This window comes from Pempheris klunzingeri, chromosome 14, assembly GCF_042242105.1.
Source record: "Pempheris klunzingeri isolate RE-2024b chromosome 14, fPemKlu1.hap1, whole genome shotgun sequence".
Taxonomy (NCBI): Eukaryota; Metazoa; Chordata; class Actinopteri; order Acropomatiformes; family Pempheridae; genus Pempheris; species Pempheris klunzingeri.
Window position 1 is genome coordinate 9,308,809 of NC_092025.1, and position 22,455 is coordinate 9,331,263.

Genomic DNA, 22,455 nt, shown 5'->3' on the forward strand with positions numbered 1-22,455 from the left:
GTTTCTGTATTTGCTGTAGTCTGTGAGTGGGGTAACGATGGTAGCAGGGCAGCTGCAGAGGTGTTTAAGGGTGCGTGCATGTGCCTGCATGTGAGTGTGTCTCTGATTTAATTAGATGAATAATAATGAAGCCTAGATTAAATCCCCCAGATGTCTCAGCTGTAGTACCCCCACCCCAACCTCCATTGCTATGGCAACGGAATGACTTCCTCCTGCCAATTGGACTCTAACCAGAGCAGCTATTATGGGCTGCAGGAGATGGGGGCTGAAGGGGGGGAAGAGAAGAGGGGCCCACTGGCCAATGACCTTCTCTCTCTCTCTCAGCATTGCTCCAGATGGCCACACTGCCACTCTTCCACGTACATCGCTGCCTTTATTCCACTGATTCTCAGCAATCTTCTTCTCTCCCCCAGTGCCGCCGCTCATCCAGCCCTTCGATATCCCCTCTACCTCAGTGGGGAAGCTCATGTACATTGCCTGTGTGGTGTCATCTGGGGACATGCCCATACGCATCACCTGGCACAAAGACGGCCAGCTCATCGTGCCAGGCTCCGCCTCTGGCGTCGCAATAGAGACCAAAGAGTTCATGAGCTCCCTGCAAATCTCCAAGGTGACACTGAAACACAACGGAAACTACACCTGCATCGCCAGCAACGCCGCCGCCACCGTCAGCTGGGAAAGACAGTTGATTGTTACTGGTGAGGGATTGAGCAAAGGGAGAATGGCATAATGATGAATTAGGTCAGATCAGAAGTGATATCTAATGTGCAGTGGGAGCTTGGAATTGTACATGTTATTTTAGGAAGACTGACATTTCTTACCTTTTACTACAAGATTTCATGTATTCAGGTTTATCACATTTTTTTATTTCTCAGTGCCACCACGTTTTGTGGTGCAGCCCAACAATCAGGATTGTATCTACGGCAAAGCTGGAGTTCTCAACTGCTCTGTGGAGGGTTACCCACCTCCAAAAGTCATGTGGAAACATGCCAAAGGTAAAATCAGCACATCATCCTGACAACATCTACAACATTGCAGTAATCGCACTAACAAGACTAAAAAAAAGGAACAGAATTAGAAAATGTAAGGTAGTAATATGCATGTACTTTGTGTGGTACAGGTGTAGGAAACCCTCAGCAGTACCACCCAGTCCCTCTAACTGGCCGCATCCAGATCATGTCAAACGGCTCTCTGCTCATCCGTCATGTGCTTGAGGACGACCGAGGGTACTACCTCTGCCAGGCTTCCAACGGAGTGGGCTCAGACATCAGTAAGAGCATGATCCTCACTGTCAAGAGTAAGTGTCAATCCTTCTCTCTTTGGCTTGAACACACTTCCTTTCATTGCTCAGACACTGTATAAAGAGACACACCTTAGCATCTTGGAGGGATGAGGCACTTTTGCCCCAGGCTAGTTCGGCCCATACTGAACCTAACAAAACCTTGTCTCCGTCCCGCGTATCCTTAACTGGGGGTATCTTCGCTATTGACTGATGTGTTCCGGCTGCTGGTCTGTGTGCTCCTGAATGTTTGGTGGGGAAAAGGGCTGATGAATTAGTAATGAAAACAAAACCGCAGGAACCCCTTAAATCAATAATCTATGTCTGAGGGAAGGAGGTGGAAAAGAATCAGGAGAAGAAGAAACAGGCAGACAGGGAGGAGGTAGAGTAAGAGGGCCAGCGGGGCTTGAAGCGTGAAATGAAAATGGAGAACAGGGTGCAGAAATAGAGATGTCTATACATCTGTAATATATCCTTGGCTTCCAATACCACATCCCTGTTCCCTCGTCTCATTACTCGATATAATACTATTCGTCACACTGACATGTGTTTGCAATTCTGCTCAGTTCCTGCCATGATCACCAGCCACCCCAACACCACCATGGCGAGGAAGGGCCAGACCAAGGAGCTGAACTGCACAGCGCGAGGCGAGCAGCCCATCATCATCCGCTGGGAGAGAGGAGACACCGTCATCGACGCCGAGAGGAACCCCCGTTACTCCATCACCATCAACAAGAAGGGGGATGAAGTCATCTCCACCCTTAAGGTCTGACACAGAAATACAACACCCAGCAGGCCCTGAGCCCTCAAAGCAATTCTGTTACTGCTCCTGTCCGTTGTGCATTTTCCATACATTTTGTGGCAACCTTTGTCTGTTTTGTGTCGATTTTCACAGCTCAACCCAGCCGAGCGAGGAGATTCTGTCTTCTTCTCCTGCCATGCCATCAACTCCTATGGAGAGGGTCGAGGGCTCATCCAACTCACTGTGCAAGGTATCTCTACCACATACTGCACATATCCCCCTCTCTCTCTCTCTCTCTCTCTTTAATTTATTCTAACATTAGGCCTCATAACACAGTGCATGCGGTTATGTGAACAGACAGCTATAGAAAAAGATCTCAGTCAGATCAGATTGCTGGTGAAAAGCTAACACCTCCTCTCACACACACACAGAACCACCAGATCCACCTGAACTGGAAGTGAGGGAGGTGAAGGACAGGAGCATGAATCTGCGCTGGATCCAAAGGTTCGATGGAAACAGCATCATCACCAGCTATGACATCGAGTACAAGAACAAGTCAGGTAGGTGAAATTTAAGAGAGCCTGTCCGATTTTTTTTTTTTGAAGATATAGTTCATGTCTTACTTTTTTTTTTTCTCATTTCACAGACTCCTGGGATCACATGTACACAACTAGAAACATCTCCCCCACCAACAACCAGGCCAACATTGTAGAGCTGCACCCGGCCTGTGTTTACAGCATCCGCATGTACTCCTACAACAAGATTGGCCGCAGCCTTCCCAGCAAAGAGCTCACAATCAGCACTGAGGAAGCACGTAAGTGACCGTTTTTCTTCTCTAAAAATCACACTTGACTGTTTTTTTCTGTGCGTCTGCTTTTACTTTTACTGTGAATGAAAATGGGCCATGAATATAACACTACATTTGTCATCTTCCATCAACAGCACCTGATGGGCCGCCGATGGATGTAATCCTCCAACCGATGACGTCTCAGAGCATACGCGTCACATGGAGGGTAAAATCACCATTGCAGATTTTTGATTACTAGAGTAAAACTGTGCAATTAAAACACACCTCTGTCTGCAAAACAGTTCATTTGAATATTAATACTCTTACTGAAAAAACTGACACTGACCTGGAAACTGAATATATGTCCTGTAAGTTAAGGCGAGCCTAAATGTTTGATTTATTAACACATTGCATTGTGACAAGCTTATTGATTAATCTATTAATATTTTTAAGTAAGAATTAAGGGTTGAAGGTGCAAATGTCTAAGCTTTTGCCATTGGTCATGCCTTATGTAGGACGAGTATGGAATCAGATTTGTTTCAAAAGTTTCAAGCAAAACTTATTAAAAGTCAATCAAAATAAATGGATTTGAGAGAAAAAAAAATTAACTCAAGCAAAAAATTAGAACCTTCAAAATAAAAAATGTCTCTTGAAAACAAATAACTCTGTCTTATTTTGTTCAAGGATGTAGTTTTTCTCTCGCCCTCTCTCTCTTTTGGTTACGCTTCTTTTTTTTTATTGACTAAAATCTTTGTGCTGTGTTTTACCATAATCATAATCAACTAACTCAAGGCAAAATCACAAAAACTTTTGAAACAAATCTGATTCCATAGACGAGCACATACACAAACTGCTTAATTAGTTAAATTTGAGCCACTTCTTGATAAAGGAGGCCAAAGAATTCAAAGAAACCAAATCGAAATGTGTGAAATCGGCCGTTACAGTATTGCAAACATAGCTCAAATTAGCCATGGATACATCATACAATGTATTTTATTTTTGGTGTTACTGTACACACTATTGCCAAATTCCAAAATAGCCCAGCTGCAATGTTGCACAGTGATTTCAGTGTACCTAAACAGGTAATATTAACTGCTAATGCCGTATTTCTTTCAGGCTCCTAAGAAGGAGCTGCAGAACGGGGTGATCCGAGGCTACCAGATCGGTTACAGAGAAAACGGTCCAGGCAGCAACGGCCAGTACAGCATAGTGGAGATGAAAGCAACAGGGGACAGTGAAGTATACACCTTGGACAACCTAAAGAAGTTTGCCCAGTACGGGGTGGTCGTCCAGGCCTTCAACAGAGCTGGGACGGGTCCATCCAGTACTGAGATCAACGCTACCACACTGGAAGATGGTAAGAGAGCCCGTAGAGATAGAGGGAAGAAAAGATGAAGGAAAAGGAGCGCAGACTGAGGGAGTGGGCTCCTAGACTAGAGGAGAGTGTGGGAGGACATGAGGGAGACAGAAATTAAAAGATCCATAAAGCACATCTCTTTGATTTGTCAAAAAGAGTAGAAAATAGAGTCAAGGATGTCAGACACACATATTAACGTGGCTAACATACTTACATAGACACACATGCACACGCTCACACACTCAAAAACATTGTAGAAATGAATTTGCAGCACATCCCCCATTCTTCCGTAGACTTTAATTAGCACCCTCATTAGGCTCGTAGAGAGCGAGAGAGGAACAAGGAACTCTATTACTCTCTAAATGTCTGCCCACTCTGCCTCCTTTTTCCCTTCCCCTTTATCTTCCTCTTCCTCCCATTGGTTGCCTTCTCTTCCTCCTCGCCCATCCGTCACATCATTTTATGTCTTAAATTTTTCTGACACTGCTGATCCAACCATTTAGACAGAAATACATAGTCTCTCCCTGTCTGTGTGGACAGTAATGATAGACATCCTGATCATGGTAACAGCGATAGTGATGGTTATTGTCCAGGAGCTGCTCTTACGACTGCAATTACCTTAAAGATGAACATTGTCTTCCCACAGATTTTATCCTCAACGTCTCAGCTCACCCCACCCTCCTCATCTGCATTTTAACCCCTTAAGGTGTAGCTGTTTTACTATTCATGTAGCTCTCTCTCGGTGCTCTTCCTCCTCTCCACCGACCCCCCTCTACACCTCCTCTCCTTTTCTCCTCTGTGCTCTAAAAGCTAGCACCGAACAAGGAGCTATTGAGAGCTAATTTGAGCTTATTTGACTGATTTGTTTCAGCAGAGATTGCCTGTGGGTTGTTGGTGTTGAGTAGTCATTAATTATCAATGCCTCAGCCGCCATGCTAGATCAGTCAGGTCTTCTTAGCAACAGCAATGACCGGGGATTTTTGGCAAGTAGAAATCATTAAAACAACTTCATATATTTGGACCATGCAGCACTAACATTCTCCCCTTGCTCTCTCCAGTACCCAGTGAGCCTCCACAGAACGTGCGAGCCATCTCCGTGACGTCGGACGAGGCGGTGATTACATGGGCAGAGCCTCCACGGCTGACACTGCACGGTGTGCTGAAAGGCTACCGCGTTGTGTTTTGGTCCCTCTTCCCTGACGGAGGTGGGTGCTGTGGGGGCCAGGCCCAGTGGCCAATGCAGAGTAATTATCACCTATCTCATTCTAAACTTGCCTAACCCACCCTCCCATCCACGTACCTCCACTGTCAGTGCTGTGAGTTAGACTGTGTCAATGTGTGTCCGCACCCTTCTCATGAAGTACTTCGTGTTCCTGTTTTATCTTGTCTGTTTCTTTAAGTCTTAGTAGTTGAGTGTGGTTGTGCTCCCACGTGTGTTCAACCCTGTTTCGCAACAATCAAGCTCATATTCAACTAATTTGCATCAGCAAATATGTTTTATGGGAAACAGCATCCAGATAATGGCAAACTAACAGTTTTATGTTTAGGCTACTAAAGCACTTTGTTAAGGTTAAGAAAAGACTGTTGTGCAAGATAAAACCGCAATCTTTTCTTAACCTTAACCACATTCTTTAGTAACCTATGAACCTAACAAAATGCAGGACACAGCATGCACGTACTGGTCCCTGGTATTGTGCTTTGTGTAACCAACCATCCACCTAGACGTCCTCCCTATAGCTGCTGCTTTTTAATCCAAGCAGAAATTACATTTCCTCCAAAACATATTTAGTGAAGCAAGTCAGTGGTATGTAAATGTATTTGTAAAAAAACAGAATTGGTCTGTGTTCCCCATCCACTAGATTACTAACAGTACTCTGTAAAACAATTTTCCCATCCTGTTCAACTCAGAATGGGGAGAGATGCAGAATATTACCACCACACGAGAACAGGTGGAGCTGCGCGGCCTGGAGAAGTTCACCAACTACAGTGTTCAGGTGCTGGCCTACACGCAAGCAGGAGACGGCGTCCGCAGCAACGTCCTGTACATCCAAACCCGCGAGGATCGTGAGTATCAAAACACAGAAGCTCAAAACAAAAAGATGTCTGCATTCAACTTATTTGTTAGTATGTTTAAGGAGAATCCAAATAAAAGAATGCATGAACTGTGTTTGCACAGTGAATGGGGTCAGTGTAAAAACGGTAGGAAGGTGGGAGAGGGTATCCATAAAAGATTGCTGGGCTTTATCTCAAACCCATGACAAAAGCTCATTTATGCTGGGAAGCTCCATTAGCAGTGCTAATGAGAATTAAGAGGCTTTGGGTCCACAGCTCAGGGCTGAGGGAGGGCTGGCGGGAGACACTGAGGGGAGAGGAGGGGTGCTCTCTCGGAGCATATAGCATCCAGGAGTCAGCCATCAGCCTTTCCACCAGCCCTCTTGCCATAGGCATAGGGATTAACTCCTCTCGGATTAGGGAGAATTAATTTTGTGCTTACACCATTGGAGGCGGGATTACAGGCGGATCCATGTCTCTTTATAGAGGGGCGGGGAAGGAGGGGCCGCCGGGTTGAAGATGGAAAGATAGGAAGGTGATCACACAGCCTATTCTTGGCTGACAAAACAAATCAGGCGTCCAAAAAAGACATTTTATAGAAATGTCATAGCCATGACTTTTTTTTCCCGAGCCAAGTTAAAGTAGACTGCTAGACTTCTGTGTATTTGGTTGAGTGTACTAGCCCTTTACTGCGGCACATTCTTCTGTGAATGGCACAGTAGTGCATAATATATTCAAGTAGGTGGTTGTGTTCACTCCTCGCTTCCCCGTCATCTCGTGGGCCGTGCTGGCTGTGCAGCAGACTCTCTGTCTGTCTGTCTGTCTGTCTGGAGTCCTGGGCAGATTTTGGGCACCAGATGGGACTTAACGCTCCCCCCCTCCCACTACCACTCCTACTTTGACGTGGAGGTCCAGTTATGATAATGATGACTGCCTCCTCTGCCCCTCCCCAACACCACCACCATCATCGCTCCCTCAGGGGCTGCACCTATCATTCTCACCATTCTTTCATCCCCGCCTCCCTCTTTTGAAACCTCCCTCGCTACATCTATTCTGTTTGAGTTTATGTTGATTTTGTCCCCGCTCATGTAATGTGCGGGATGAAGGAGTCCGAAGGCTGGTTGAATGACTCGATGAGGGGGCCTCACATAAAAGAAAAAGAGGAACTGGGGGTTGGATTTAGAGAGGTGTGTCTTACACTGTGGTTGTCACCTTCTATAGACCCCAGAAGAGGCCCACTGTCAAGAGCAAGTTATATTTATGGTGGGGATTGAATAGGCTTGACAATGTGAACCCTATACTGTAAAACCAATGTGACAAAAGCCTTATTGTTCGCCTTTCATGGCATCCAGTGTCCTGATGTGTTTTTTGTAAAGTTAAACCCTTCTTACGCCTTTAGATGGTAATAAGGGTATTAAGTGGTGTCCAGTGTCAAGCTGAAGTGGCTAGCAGAGGATCAGACACTACTGTCTAATCTGTTTGTGGGTTTGAGAGTTAAGAGAATGCTGGGTGTCACAGAGTCAGAACTGCTGACCAATGTCTGACTGAACATATGTCACCGCCGTCCACCCAAAGGGAGTTCTTCCAAGTCCTCCCAGAGCGGCTTAGCGCAGGATAAGGCTAGCAATCTGCAAACAAGCCCGCTCACTTTAATAGGCGTCCAACACCCAGCATGTGCACACACACACACATACACACACACACACACACACACACAGTCACACACACACACACATAAAAACACACATGGAAGCCCATGCATATACACATGCCCACTTTGGTGATGGCTGATGTTTTTTATGCCTTTTCTATAGTTCCCGGACCACCGGCTGGCATCAAGGCAGTTCCCTCCTCTCCGAGTAGTGTGGTTGTGTCCTGGTTGCCTCCTCACAAACCAAACGGTGTTATCCGCAAGTACACCATCTACTGCTCCAGTCCTGGGTCTGGACAGCCGGTAGGTTTCCTCTGTGGGTGTGACTCATAAGGGGCCATTAGAAAATGCAGCAAGGGAATTTGTGAACTTGATAGAAATCTGTCAATGGAAATAATTAATTTGTAACCACTATTATTAATTGAACCTGTGTAATGTGTGTGTGTGTGTGCGTGTGTGTGTCTTTGCGTTTCACTGCATTTGCACCATCGCTTTATTTCCTGCCCTCCCAGATGAACAGATGAGGTTGTCTTGGCAACGTGATGAGACGTAGATATGCAAATGAAGCAGTGAACAAGCTCACACATGCACACTGCCGCATAAGAAACACACATACACACTCAGACATCACATTTCAACATTTTCTATTTATACATGCATGTGCGGCATTTCAGTTGCGGTTAGATCATGTGCACACCAATACCAACACACAGTGAAATCTGATATCAGACTAGAATCTCACTTTCTTATTATTCACAAATACTCCTCCCTCTCCGTGCATGAGTGCCATGTAAATGAGCACGGGCAGGGAGGAGAAAGAGAGGAAGGGAGGGGGAAAGGAGGTTGAGAGAGAGAAAGAGAAACACCATTAGAGGTAGGGAGAGGCCGAGGGGAAATGAGAGAAAAAGAGAGAGATGAGGGGAGAGGCAGAGGGGGAGAGAATGAGAGACAGGCTGGGAGGAAGGGAGGAGCAGAGGAGGGTATCAGTCACATTGAGATGAGAGTGCTTTTGTCCGTCTTTTCATTATCTCCCTGTATCACTCCCTGGATCACCACAACACCGCTGCTACGCTGGAGGAATTTTTCGAACGCACCCCCTACACACACACACACACACACACACACATCCATCCTCCCTCCTCCCTCCCTCTGTCCCTCCATCCTCTCCTCTTCACTGAGCTAGACAGAGAGGGATAGAGGAAAAGAGGGAAAAGCAAATGGTGAAGGAACTGAAGATGAACACTGAGAGATGAACAGATTAAAGAGATAGAACAGAGGATCGTCTTGAGAGAAAACATCGTTTTTGTGCGCACGTTGGCGTGTGTGTCTTTCCGTGCCTGCAGGTGTGTGTGTGTGTGTGAATATCTTCTCAAAGATGTGTTTGTAGAAAATCCACAGGAACACACAATTTAATCCAGAATTGAGGCCTAAAATTTGATTTTTCAGTGAATACACAGTCTCATTCCAAATAATCCATGCACTCAATCTTGATGCATTTTCTAATTTAATTTACTCCTCTGGGTTTTTCTCAAATATTCAACTGCCTGATGTTTAATTTTGATAGTTCATAAACAGAGCTACAACTCTTAAACCAAGGAATGCACTCCGCATGTTTATACAATGTAGCACAATACATAATATTTATTCTGCAAAAGGCCGCCACTTGTGTGTCTAAGGTAAAGAAATTTATAAATTAACAATTTACCTTTAACATTGTCTCACTCAAGACAGTCAAAATCCTTTCTTTCTAGGTGACAGCATTCATCTGAGTGACACGTACAGTTGTTCAAATCACAGTGTTCACAGTGCAATCTACACGAACGAACAGTAGAGGTGGAGGCTTAAATTCAAATGAAGCAGTAAGGCTACAAAAGAATATGAATGCATATCAAAGTTACACATGCAATGTTTAAGGTTGACCAAAGACAGCAAAAATTCACTCTAAAAAGACTTTATTGTGTAAAAAAATAATTATACAATATCAATGATTATAAGGGAAAAAAACAGAAAAGCAGTTGGGAATATACAGCATTTATAAGGTGTTCTGTGTTAATATAATACATAATGAAAATCTTACAAGAATACAAGAAACTTTCCCCTCTTTTCACTGATGTCTACCTGTGAGCCTTTCTCTCTTAAAAAAGTAAAACTTCTTTACAAACAATTGTCTTACCATATTCCTTTCTCACAGAAGAAGAAAAAACACAGGTATTGATTAATGCTGCTGCTTCAGTTTCAGGGTCTTGGTTTTGTATTTCAATAAACATTTGAGATGTATAACCTGTAACGCTGGTAGTGTTTCTAGTGCTGCCACCAAGCCTGTCGTGTCACCGTGTTATCATAGCTTGCTAACATGACATTGCGTGCCCTCTGTCCCAGGCGCCCAGCGAGTACGAGGCCAACCCGGAGATGCTCTTCTACCGTATCACGCACCTTTCCCGCGGTAAACAATACCACATCTGGGCTGCAGCCGTGACAACTGCTGGCCGAGGCAACATCAGCTCAAAGGTCACAGTGGAACCTGCTGGGAAAGGTGGGTCCTCCAGGCCAGCCTGTAGTGGGGGAGAAGGGTAAAGAGACTTCTGTAAAGGTTATGAGGGAGCGCACTCTGAAGATGGCTATGAAACGGCAACATGATCTCCTGTGCACAGATCACTTCCATCCCTCTCTCCCCTCCTCTCTCTGTCTGCTCCATTATTGATTGACAGCTGTAGTATTGATTGAGTGGCGGCTATGCTGCAAGAAATGCTGTTGTTAATTATGTGGTGATGAACAGGGCCTATCTAGTAAAATGACCCGTGGGGAGAGAGGTAGCGTGTAAAAATCAATAGAGGGGAGGATCTATGGAGAAAAGATAGACTGAAAGGAAGAGGTTAGAGGAGGGACTACATTAACACACCACGCCACGACTTTTTATTCCCTTGGCAGTGAGTAAAGGCCTTTCTCCTCAGGCTAACTGGGCCACTCATTCAGCAAACCACAGGGACGGGCAGAAAGTACGAAGAAAGGCATCTTTTTTTTTTGTCCGTGGTGTATCTATCATCAGCTGTATGTTAGAGTACACGTCAGAAATTCAGTTAAATCCCTTTATTTTTTCTGTGTGCAGTCCCCGCTAAGATCCTGTCCTTTGGGGGCACGGTGACCACACCCTGGATGAAGGAAGTGCGACTGCCCTGCAGCTCAGTGGGAGAACCCGCTCCCACAATTAAATGGACCAAAGACAGGTCAGAGCACATCATATACCACTTATGTGTCAGCATCATGACTAACCCAGACAGATGCTGCCACTCGTGAGAGAAAAAATAACTCAGCTTACTCTGGGCAGAGATTAACATCTGTAACATGTCTGTACTTTGTCAGTGAGGACTCCGCCATTCCAGTGACAGCTGACAGCCAACGGCAAATCTTATCCAACGGTACACTGGTGCTACGTTCAGTAAAAGCAGAGGATTCTGGGTACTACACCTGTACGGCCACAAACACTCTGGGCTTTGACACCATTATAGTCAACCTGGTGGTGCAAGGTAAGAAGAAACTAAGGATGTAAAACTAAGGATGTATTTGAGTGGAACTGGCCAACGGAGGAAGTGTTTGCTTTGGGATCTGCTCTGTTGTTGAGTCACTGTTTTTGTGGATATATCTAGTCCCTCCTGACCAGCCTCGTCTGACCGTCTCTACTACCTCCACCTCCTCCATCACCCTGGCTTGGATCCCTGGAGACAATGGGGGAAGCTCCATCAGAGGTAAGCTCCTGACAAGACTTTCTGTCACCAGAGAGACACATGCCCACCTTACAGCTGAAAATATATTAAAATATAACCTCAACCTTCTAGCTGATTTAGATTTTTTTCAGTGTGTACTAATGCTGCACATAACAACAGTATAAACAATGTTTCTGGGTAAAAGCAGTCAAACTCGAACTGATTGCAGCCAGTTGTGCCCCCTGGTGTCCAACAGATGTAGCAGCAGCAGCAGCAGCAGCAGCAAGGCTCCCCTCAGTCTTAAATTTCTTGGATTTACAGTAGGACCCAGTTGTTCTGAATTACTTGCATTTGACATAAAGCTGTGCGATTCTGCAGGATTTGTGCTGCAGTATTCTGTGGACAACACAGAGGAATGGAGGGATGTGTTCATCAGCTCCAGTGAACGCTCCTTCAGGCTGGACAATCTGCGTTGTGGAACCTGGTACAAGGTCAAGTTGGCCGCCAAGAACAGCGTGGGTTCAGGGCGCATCAGTGAGATCATTGAGGCTAAAACACACGGAAGAGGTGAGGCCAGGAAACGTGTTTTGGACATGTGTGAAAATGGTGTGAAAACACCTCAAAACAGAATACACCTACATTCACTAATATCTTATTTCAGATGTATTAGGACCACATCTAAATCTTTGCTGAATTTGAAAAATCTTACATGTGGCTTTGTTTGCTTTCCATCCTATTTAATGTTTGTTTTATGTGCGTCTCAGTTCATGGGCAATGAAAATATGTATAAATGTTTGTGCAAAAGAATCCTTTATGTGGAATTTGTTGCTTGTTTATGTACGTAATCCTAAATTCATTCAAACTTTCCCCTATGCCTAAAAAACATTTCCCTAATAAATAGGACAGAAAGACATAAAATGGCTCCAGAATGTTGCTATCATATAAAATTAGATAAAACATCCACATGGAAATGTTCCGACTCAATACGATGGCACACTGACATGTTGTCCTCAATGTTCTTATGTCTGGAGTATTATAATGATGAAAATCTTCACTGAGTAAGACCTTGTATTTAGGGAAAAATATCATGAACTGAATCCTACCATTTGAAAAACAGAACCATCCTCCTCATCAATAGATCACAAATAAATACACACATACCATGTTGCTTTATTGACATTAGCACCCTCTTTCTGACCTCCTCCGTGTCTTCGCTACTCCTTTCTACAGAACCAGTGTTCAATAAGGATCAGCCGTTGCTCACCCACATCAACTCCACTCACGCGGGGCTCAACCTGCAGGGCTGGACAAGCGGCGGCTGCCCCATCACCGACCTCATGCTGGACTTCAGGCCCAAAGGCACCTGGGCCTGGCAGAGCCTTAAGGCCAACTCTACCACTCAGCTCTTCCTCAGCGAGCTGCGCGAGGCCACCTGGTACGAGCTCAAAATGAAGGCCTGCAACAGCGCTGGCTGTGGCAACCAGAGCTCCCAGTTTGCCACCACTGATTACGACGGCAGTAAGTGTACCCTACGTCTCTGTCTGTCCGTCGCTCTTCTGTTTTCTATACCTCTCGTGCAGAATTTTCCTCAAGTAAATGTTTTCTTCCTTCCTTCTTTCCCACACAGGTACAATCCCTCCCATTAAATCAGCTCGTGGAGAAGGGGATGACGTGAAAAAGCTGTTCTCCATTGGCTCTCCCGTCATCCTCGTTACTCTGGGCGTTGCATTGCTCTTCATTATCCGCAAGAAACGCAAGGAGAAGAGGCTTAAACGACTTAGAGGTGAGAGAAAGAGAAGAGAGTTCAGAGGGGGATCAGTGTTATTGTCTTTAATGAAATAATGCAACACGGAGTGACAAGATGAAACGATTATCCTCAGAGCCAACTATAATCTAATTAAGATATTGTCTTCTTATAGATGCTAAGAGCCTCGCTGAGATGCTTATCAGGTACGAGCCGGCTTTAATGGGCATAGTTTTAGTTTTTACCTCGTTATTTTTTGGAAAATATTACGAGAGACATCACACTGACTGTATGTGACATTTCCATGTGTGTGTGTGTGTGTGTGTGTACAGCAAGAACAATCGCAGTATAGACACTCCAGTTAAGGGCCCTCCTCAAGGACCAAGGCTCCACATTGACATCCCACGTGTTCAGCTGCTCATCGAGGACAAAGAAGGCATCAAACAGATAGGCATGTGGCTGCACTTGACAACAACGCAAGCTATCATTTATCAGTGTCATTTTCTATTAGCTGATATTACATAATCATTGTATTGTAACTGGTATATTTCCTCATCTCTTGCCTGCAACAGGGGAGGACAAGGCGGCAGTGCCAGTGACAGACACAGAGTTCAGCCAATCAGTGAATCCACAGAACTTCTGCACAGGCGTATCTCTGCACCACCAAGCTCTTATCCAGAATTCAGGACCTTTGATTGACATGTCAGACATCCGCCCTGGCACGAGTGAGTTTTTCTTTTCAAATAAATTTTTTTGCAGCACATTTCACAGTGATAATGCATGAAATAGGCTGAGCAGGTAAGTCCAGACTTTGATCTCACCTTTAGCCACTTGATATTAGTATGTAGTGTTAAAGCTATTCTCTGATCACTGTGACCTTTCTCAGATCCTGTATCCAGGAAGAGTATAAAATCGGCCCACAGCTCCAGGAACAGATATTCCAGCCAGTGGACACTGAGCAGGCCAAGTCAGAGCCAGTCGACGGCCTCGGCACGAACTCTGACCTCAGACTGGCGGACGATGGGCTCTCATGGCATCACCGCCACTGAGAGCGACAGCTACAGCGCCAGCCTCTCGCAAGACACAGGTGAGTGAATCCTGGCCATCACCGCTAACACAGTAGCACTGCTACTCTTACTACTACTATGTAACTTCCATTTTCAAAGAAACTTCTTTTGTGAAAGTAATGAAACATATTCAGTTTTTTTTGGGTCAAATTTAAACTCATTATAGAGGCATATAAACAGAATATAATAAAATCAGTCAACCCACCTGGAAGCCACTGTAACTAAACTAACATGAGCTCTTATCTGACACAGCACAACTTTTACATTCTGAAAAAGCAGCAGAAAATAATTAAGAAATGTATTTATTTATTTGGTTGTTGTTTTTTTTTTTCAGATAAGGGTCGCAACAGCATGGTATCGACAGAGAGCGCCTCCTCCACTTATGAGGAGCTGGCAAGGGCCTATGAGCACGCCAAGCTGGAGGAGCACCTCCAGCATGCCAAGTTCACCATTACAGAGTGTTTCATCTCCGACAGCTCATCAGACCAAATGACCACAGGTACCAATGACCCGGCAGACAGCATGACCTCCCTCAGCACGCCGTCTGAACCCGGCATCTGCCGCTTCACTGCCTCGCCACCCAAACCGCAGGACTATGACCGCGGTAAAAATGTGGCTGTGCCCATTCCCCACCGCGCCAACAAAAGTAAGTGTGAAAAGTTGAGAGACGTGCAGAGACAATTCTGCCTGAATACCTGCTTTTTTGATTTAGCACCTTAAGTAATACATTTTGCACTCAATTCACATGTATCAATGAATCAAATCAATTCAAAAGGAAAAACACAGGGCAGATTTATTTATATGCATCTGAAATTACACACATGCCTTTTTAATTCAAAGTGTCCTGACACTTCTCTCCTCTCTCAGGTGAATTCTGCAACCTACCCCTGTACATGAAGACAGACCCATTCTTCCGCAAGCAAGGGGAGCTGCATGACCCGTGCCCAGCTGTGCCACCGCGGGAAGCCTCAATCCGCAGCCTGACGCAGCGGGCGTATCACACCCAGGGCCGTCACAAGACTCTAGACCCTGCCAAGCAGCAGGCCCTGACCCTGGGCCATTCTGGGCTGGGCAGCTTGGGTGCGAGCTCAGGCACTGCCACCTTGCCCCAGAGGACTCTCACCATGCCCAGCTCCAACACTGCAGCAACAGCTTCCACTTCCAGCACGAGCAGCAACCCCACCAACAGTAACAAGGTGGGGGGCTCCAGAGACTCGCTGCTAGAGAGCAGCTCCTCTGCACTGGGGAGACTGCAGAAACAGAGTGTGGGGGCCTACTCCAAGTCATACACACTAGTGTAGTCCATTCTCTTGCACAGACTTGCATTGCTGTCCCACTCCTCAGCCAGCCCCGCTCTGGTGCTCTTCAGTCTGGGCCAGAAAGGGCATGCAACCATCTTTCTTTAAACCCAACTAACGGTGAACTGCCCAGCGTTCTGTCTAATTTTCCTCGGGATAGGTGTTCTCCCAGACAGAGGCCCAGCTAACCCTACTCTTCATGTTCACCTGGGACTCTATAAAAGAATTACTAACTCCAACTAACAGTTCCAGCCGGCTGGTGCTCAGCTCCGCTCAGTCCTCGCGGGACTTGCACAGCAAAAAAACCAGGAAGCGATTCTATGGTCATTTGGAAATATTGACTATAATTGAGGAGCTAAAAGCTCTGTGTTTATGATGATGAAGACTACGATAGCCAGTATGAAGCTGTGTGGCCATCCTGTCTCTCATACGCGCACACATACGGTCCTTCATAGTTTGAGTATTATTGTCAATTTGCAGGACTTCCATTTAAGTTCCCCTATTCTTACTGTATCGTTCACCCTCTATGTGTCTCTTCAAGTCCCAAATAGCTATTGGCAGATTTCTCTCTTAACAGTGATTCCAAAAGAAATCATTCAGGTTCACTTCCAAGGAGGATAACATTTCTATCACACTAATGTTCTCCACACATCTCTCTCCAGCTGAACAGTGTCGAACTTTTTAAACAAATCATGACAACTCAAACGAACCAGCTATAATTTCTCACATTGCAAATAGAGAATATTTGGTATTATAAAGAATTTACATATATATTTCTATGTAGGTATATTATTGACATTTAAGTGAAATTATGACAAAGTATAAATTGTATGTACTACAATAGTGTAGTAGTATATACAGCAATTTAATGTTAATGTCAAATTCAAGAATGAGACAATCGCTCAATCATGAAATTTAAAAAAGAGAAATTTAAAAAAGGTTGGACGAAAGAAGGAAAAAGTTTAGTATATATACGGGATGTTCTGTATGTTTCTGTATGTAGACCGACTAAGAGAAGAGTGTTTCGCACCTGTATGGACAGAGTGGCCCTCATCAAGCCCCATTTTGAGATGGGAAAAGCAAGATAGACTACTTAGTTTTTGTTTCAGTTGCTGAAAAGGCAGGCTGGCTGGGTGAACAGTTATAACAATTCTACAGTTATATTGAGTATATATACTGAGTGTGGAAACAATCATGGCAGGAAGCCTTGTGTAATATTGTTTAAGTCTGCTCATGAGGATCTTTGACGTCGTTAAGCTTGTCGTGAGCCTGAGTGGTGAATACAATAACATTTAGAAACCAAATCAGTGTCACAGAGGATCCACAAGTAAGTTGTATGTGTGGAGGAGTGCTGCTGTAAAATGGTTACAGCATCAAGGCTTCAGCCGCAGACAGAAGGACACATCCTGCCGACCTCTCAGCCAGCCGTGGTGTCACTCAGCCCATCGTTGCTCTTTAAAGAAATGTATAACTAGCTGAAAGAATCCCAGTCATGATGTGAATGAAGTAAAATAATATAATGTTGAGCGATGTTATATGTCAGGGAGTTCAGTTTTGAAAATAATATAATGTTCACTCAATTGATATCTTTGTTGTTGCCCTGTCTGAAATACTGTACATGTCCCACTTTCTTTATCTCCACACCCCTCCATTTTGCTCTAATGTACATTCACACAAGAACCTATTGGAATGTCTTTTTGAAGCATCTTTATATTTCTTTGTCCATTTGCTTTGTTTGTTAGTTTGTTTAGGGGAGGGGGTATCTGTCGGTCTGTTGATTTCGGTTTATTTGGTTTATCATTTCGATTTATTTGTCAAAAGTTCGGTTCCAGGGGCCAAACAGTACTAAGGTATGTGGCCTGTGGCTAAAATCAGTTCAGCCAAGTGAAATCAGGGACTCGTAGCTCTTTTGGTCACACAAACTACTGTTGTGTATATACTGGACTGGAGTCGGTCTGTAAACCTGAAGCATTCAGACTCCCATCCTTTTCCCCCGTTCAGATAAATTAAGGTAAAAATTCACCACCCTAAACATACTAGATCCATCATCTCTACCTTTGTCAGTGTTGTTTATAGATTAAGTCTTGTACATAAACACAGTTTTGTATGAAGAGCTATTTTCGTCAGAATAAATCAGGGGACACATCAGGGTTGAATGCCCCAATTTCAAAATTGAAATAGTATCAAAAATAAAATATTTTACTTCTGAAATGGGCAAAAACATTTTTCTTTCCCTTTATGTTTTTGATACTAATTTGTTGAATTTTTATTCTTTTTTAAAGGTCTTTTGATGTTGTCATTTGTCCTATTTACTTTTTTTATTATCATTATTTTGTATTTTGTTCATCCTCAAAAAATCATTGCATGCTTGCTAAAAGGGAAAAATTGAAGGAAAAAATGTATTAAAATCAAAAACAAAACAAAAAAAATGTTGAGGGTATCCCAAACATTTGTTTGAGTTGCTTGTTATAGCAATTGCTTGTGTTCAAAAGTACATTTTCTATGAAAAGAAAGCAAAAACTAAAAAGATCATTCTAACACCTTGTGCAATAAAGCTATCTTTCATACGTCACGGCTTCTGTCATTCTCAACAGGTTTGTTTGCGTATCTGAACATTTTTGAACTGACACTGAAGCATTAAACCAACCTGTGACAAGGTTATATTAAACCAAAACCAACACTAAAGTATGGAAACATTACAGTTATTTGGTGTTGATACCTAGATTTAGAATTTTACTTCCATAATGTTTGGGAGGCTTTTGAGGAGCAGATTTTAAAGAGAGTGGTCAAAAGTGAAGCAGAAGCAGATATCCTGAGTTGCAGTCGCTGGTCAAGGCCCCAAAACCTTGGATCCCACACTTCTCATAATGCAACTTGACAGCATTATCCATAGACCCTCTCTGCCATCTCTTAAAAACTCCACACCGCCAGTTTGTAATGCAGACTTTCTGTTATATAGGTCTGTAGCGCAAACTAAAATAATCACAATGACATCATCTGGGTTATTTTCTCCTCCAGAGCCGCAGAAGACATTATACAACTGGTTTCACAGCAGGAAAATACTCCTCCTCACAGGTAAATTGAACTTCATGTGTAAAATTGGTGAACTGCCCCTTTGGAAATACAGTAAATGCCTCTACAGACTGCCATACATACTGTAGGTGCAAAATTACATGCACTTACCGTATGTAAGGTCCAAAACATGCAGTGTAATTCTTCCCAATTTAAGTTGTAATTTGGTTTACCAGTGCAGTACCAATACACACAGGTACAAGATGTGGAGTCAAGGAATAAGGGGGTTGTGATCTGGGAAAGTAAAGATAATTTTCACTGTAATTAAAAGTAAAAGTAACAGTTATTCTAATTAACAAGTAAGAACAGTATCTACTACTACTTATTAGATATAGATATAAATTAAAATTTCATTAGGTTTGGGGAACTTACTTAAATACCTACACATTTAGTTATCAGAAATACTGTGGGCCTATAGTCCATATGTGACTGTGTATGCTGTGAAGTCGGCCTTGTTTTGACAGCAGACCTCAAAGATGAGACAGGTTCATGTAGATTTTGGGACTTTAAACTATTTCAACATCCAGGGCTGAGCAGAACCAGCTGTAGGTGAGACTAAATAGTTCATGCATAGCAGTAATAATGCATGCATGGTCTACAGGAGAGCATACACAACAAACACAGAGTTTAATCAGGTCATACACTGAACACAACTGACATGAATGACAATACTGAACAGCATATAACTCACAGAGGAGAGCACATTCATATCAGTAACTGACTATGTGCTCTCTTACTCTTCTCCTACTCGTGTGACAATATCAATGAGAAGTCTAATAAGCTACAGTTAAACTCAAGTACACCATATCATATGCCTCATTCAGTCAAATGTGTTGCATCTAATTAGGAAACATCCCACATATCATCTCAGCCTGTCCTCAATGCCACCTTTCTCACAAAACCCACCATCAGAACAACACTGAACTGAAAAACAATTACATAAATTATATCATATATAAATGAAATCTAATGCTAGAACCACGTTCCTCTGAATGACCTTATTTGCAGAATACCAAGAATGTACGAAAGACACATTTCAGTTGTTAATGATATCAATAATTATCGAGGATTTAGCCAGAGGTGCTATTTCATGTGTTAAAATATGCAGAAAATATGTCTGTAATAAAAAAAGAGAATGTCTAGCACAGTGTGTATAAACATACAGGGAGTGAGCACTCAATAGATCAGCAGCACCCTGACAATGTGTTAGACTTTGAGGTGAGGTGGAGACAGAAGATGATGAATCCAAGCACGGCCTCTTGTTCTTGCTCTACAGCTGTGCAGCCACAAGATGGCATTATCACATTGTAATGTCCAGCCCCTGCGCACAGGTTAATAGATACTGTGACGAAAGTGTTGTACCAAAAGAGTGCAGTCACTCATGACGGATATGCTGTGAATAATTGATGTTTTTCAGAGTCACCTGCACCAGTGGCTAAATACTACAGCTCCTAGTTACTACAGCAGAATCCTGTTGTGTAGAATTAAGCTTGTTTATTGAAAGGATGTGTCATGGACGGTTGGGTTAAAAAGTGAGCTTCACACAGATTTAGCTTTGACCCCGATTATGTGTGTGTGGGGGGTGGTGGTGGTGGTGTGTATTCATGCTGTGTTGTGTGTATTCATACAGTGTGTGTCAGACAGATAAATATTTCAAACCACACTCCACGTACAAAAATGTGGATAATAATAGTCTGTGTAATGTTTTGTCAGATGACAGCAGGGTGCAATGAGGCTTTTCAAAAAACTGTCATAAGCCCTCTCCTCGATTTTCACATAATACTGAAAAATGTAACCAACAAAATTATGTGTTTTGCGTTCTTAACTCCCTCAGCCCCGTTGCTGTGACAATGTTAATCTAACTGCTATTGTGTGGCTTTGTAAAACTTTGATCGGAAAATGCACTTTTAACAATGAATTTCCAATATCATTTCAGACTTGAGGTTCAGAAATTGCGACATTTGATGGAGGCAATTATAAAAGGCTCAGTGAGAGACACAAACACAGGCACCACATGAACGCTGGGGACAATTTTACAAGATTTAATTTATTAACTATTATACAGTTCACATAAGGCCTTCATCTTCAAACACTTTTCTCAGTCAGACAAATTCCATGGTTTGCTCTTGGTGCACAGTACATAAACTTTCACGTTTCAGCTATTTCGCTTTAGTATTTGTTTTGTTCTCGTACTAATTTTATGTTTTAAAACAGGAAGAGGCTTTCATCCTTCTCCCTTGGTGTGTTTTTTTTAAATCATGCACTAAACTTAAGTGGCCTTGAACCATTCACAAAAATTGTAAAAATGGACTTTCAATCATTGAAATACACACTAGAAATGTTTTCTACCATCGACTAAAGGGTGGTGTTCCCCAACATACAAATAAACAACCATTATAGAGTAGTATGCACTCACTTTTTGCTCATTGAACGGCAGGTTTGCCAAGGTTGTGTCAGAGGTCAAGTGATGCAGTAAGATTATATACTCCCAGGAATCGTGTTATAGTGGGACACTTGCTTGGTTGGTTCTGTGCCAGTCTTAATGTTACAGCTTACAGCTCCGAGCAGTTTGACAAGAGCCTTAAGTTTAGTGTGATGAACACATAAAATGACTGACTTCCAACAGCACTGCGATTCCAAAAAGTACCTGTAAGTGATGACTCCCAAATACTACTACAACCAATGATCTAACCTGTCTGGTCATCGTTGCAACCAAGAACCATAGCAGAGCCACAATCGTCCAGAACTTATACGTCTGGTCATCCATTTTTACTTGACCCCACTGAAAAGACAGTGCTTCCTCTCGTGAGTTTAATGGTTAAAATGATCACGTCTTCATTAACAGTGCTACCACTGAAAATGTGCTGCTTGTTTTCCATGAAAATGGACGACAATATGCCAGCACAAAACTAATTCACTAGAGCAGGTAATCGGCCGGTGGTGCTTCCTGAATGTGTCCCATCCACAAACATTTAAATTCTACTGGTCATTGTATTGTATAGCAGGACTAGCGGTAACAGTGCGTTGAGAATACTAAACCTTCAGAGTTAAAGGTCCTTAATAGTAGATGAATACAAAGAGCTTGGTTTGATAGACAGCCACAGCAACACATCCAGCAACCTATCATGTTCGAGCGTTTGGTTTCCATGGACACCAGATGGCAATGCAGAGTTATGTTATGGTATGACTAGGTTACACATTCAAAAACTGAAAAATTTCTCCTTCACTTGACTGATGGCGGGCAAAGTCCTCTCTGATATTATAACGGTCTACTGTATCCAAACGTCCCTAAACACCCACTCTGATCGACCAACAGCTAGAAAGAGGACAAACTCTAAAAGAAAACTATTTTTCACATGGCTGGATGAATGAGGAATAGGAGGAGATTCAGACTTCCCATCAACCTGAAATGGGACCTCTGGATCAACTTAAACAACGGAAGTTTTTACAAAAAGATCTTGTTTCACAAGCCTGCACTGATGCCACACTCGACCACTAAAACAAACAATATGGACAATTAATCAGTGTGGCATTTCTTCTAATTCAAACACTACACTATCAAAAAGTGCTTCAGATACGTTTGTGGATACAAAAACAAGTTTGATGTAAACAAAGTTTGATCTGCCAGAGCTCTGTAGAGGCAATGGGTATGGCTGTTTGAGCTGTGAAATTAAAAAACACACAAGAAAACAGTATGTCAACCAA

At 43.3% G+C, this 22,455-nt stretch overlaps 1 protein-coding gene across 1 annotated transcript in view; it reads left to right on the plus strand.

Annotated features, from left to right (window-relative positions):
• LOC139212848 (cell adhesion molecule DSCAML1-like) overlaps positions 1 to 15,681 on the plus strand; it is a 50,246-nt gene extending 34,565 nt beyond the window's left edge. The window contains exons 9-33 of the mRNA XM_070843401.1: positions 414 to 698; positions 876 to 995; positions 1,121 to 1,297; positions 1,846 to 2,045; positions 2,175 to 2,271; positions 2,453 to 2,581; positions 2,668 to 2,835; positions 2,964 to 3,034; positions 3,925 to 4,165; positions 5,224 to 5,409; positions 6,074 to 6,229; positions 8,032 to 8,171; positions 10,248 to 10,401; positions 10,975 to 11,092; positions 11,229 to 11,392; positions 11,513 to 11,611; positions 11,948 to 12,136; positions 12,800 to 13,087; positions 13,197 to 13,352; positions 13,489 to 13,519; positions 13,646 to 13,764; positions 13,886 to 14,038; positions 14,200 to 14,400; positions 14,715 to 15,026; positions 15,248 to 15,681. Coding sequence (XP_070699502.1) covers positions 414 to 698; positions 876 to 995; positions 1,121 to 1,297; positions 1,846 to 2,045; positions 2,175 to 2,271; positions 2,453 to 2,581; positions 2,668 to 2,835; positions 2,964 to 3,034; positions 3,925 to 4,165; positions 5,224 to 5,409; positions 6,074 to 6,229; positions 8,032 to 8,171; positions 10,248 to 10,401; positions 10,975 to 11,092; positions 11,229 to 11,392; positions 11,513 to 11,611; positions 11,948 to 12,136; positions 12,800 to 13,087; positions 13,197 to 13,352; positions 13,489 to 13,519; positions 13,646 to 13,764; positions 13,886 to 14,038; positions 14,200 to 14,400; positions 14,715 to 15,026; positions 15,248 to 15,681 — 4,388 coding nt within the window. The remainder of the gene's footprint in view (positions 1 to 413; positions 699 to 875; positions 996 to 1,120; positions 1,298 to 1,845; positions 2,046 to 2,174; positions 2,272 to 2,452; positions 2,582 to 2,667; positions 2,836 to 2,963; positions 3,035 to 3,924; positions 4,166 to 5,223; positions 5,410 to 6,073; positions 6,230 to 8,031; positions 8,172 to 10,247; positions 10,402 to 10,974; positions 11,093 to 11,228; positions 11,393 to 11,512; positions 11,612 to 11,947; positions 12,137 to 12,799; positions 13,088 to 13,196; positions 13,353 to 13,488; positions 13,520 to 13,645; positions 13,765 to 13,885; positions 14,039 to 14,199; positions 14,401 to 14,714; positions 15,027 to 15,247) is intronic.
• The last annotated feature ends 6,774 nt before the right edge of the window (positions 15,682 to 22,455 follow it).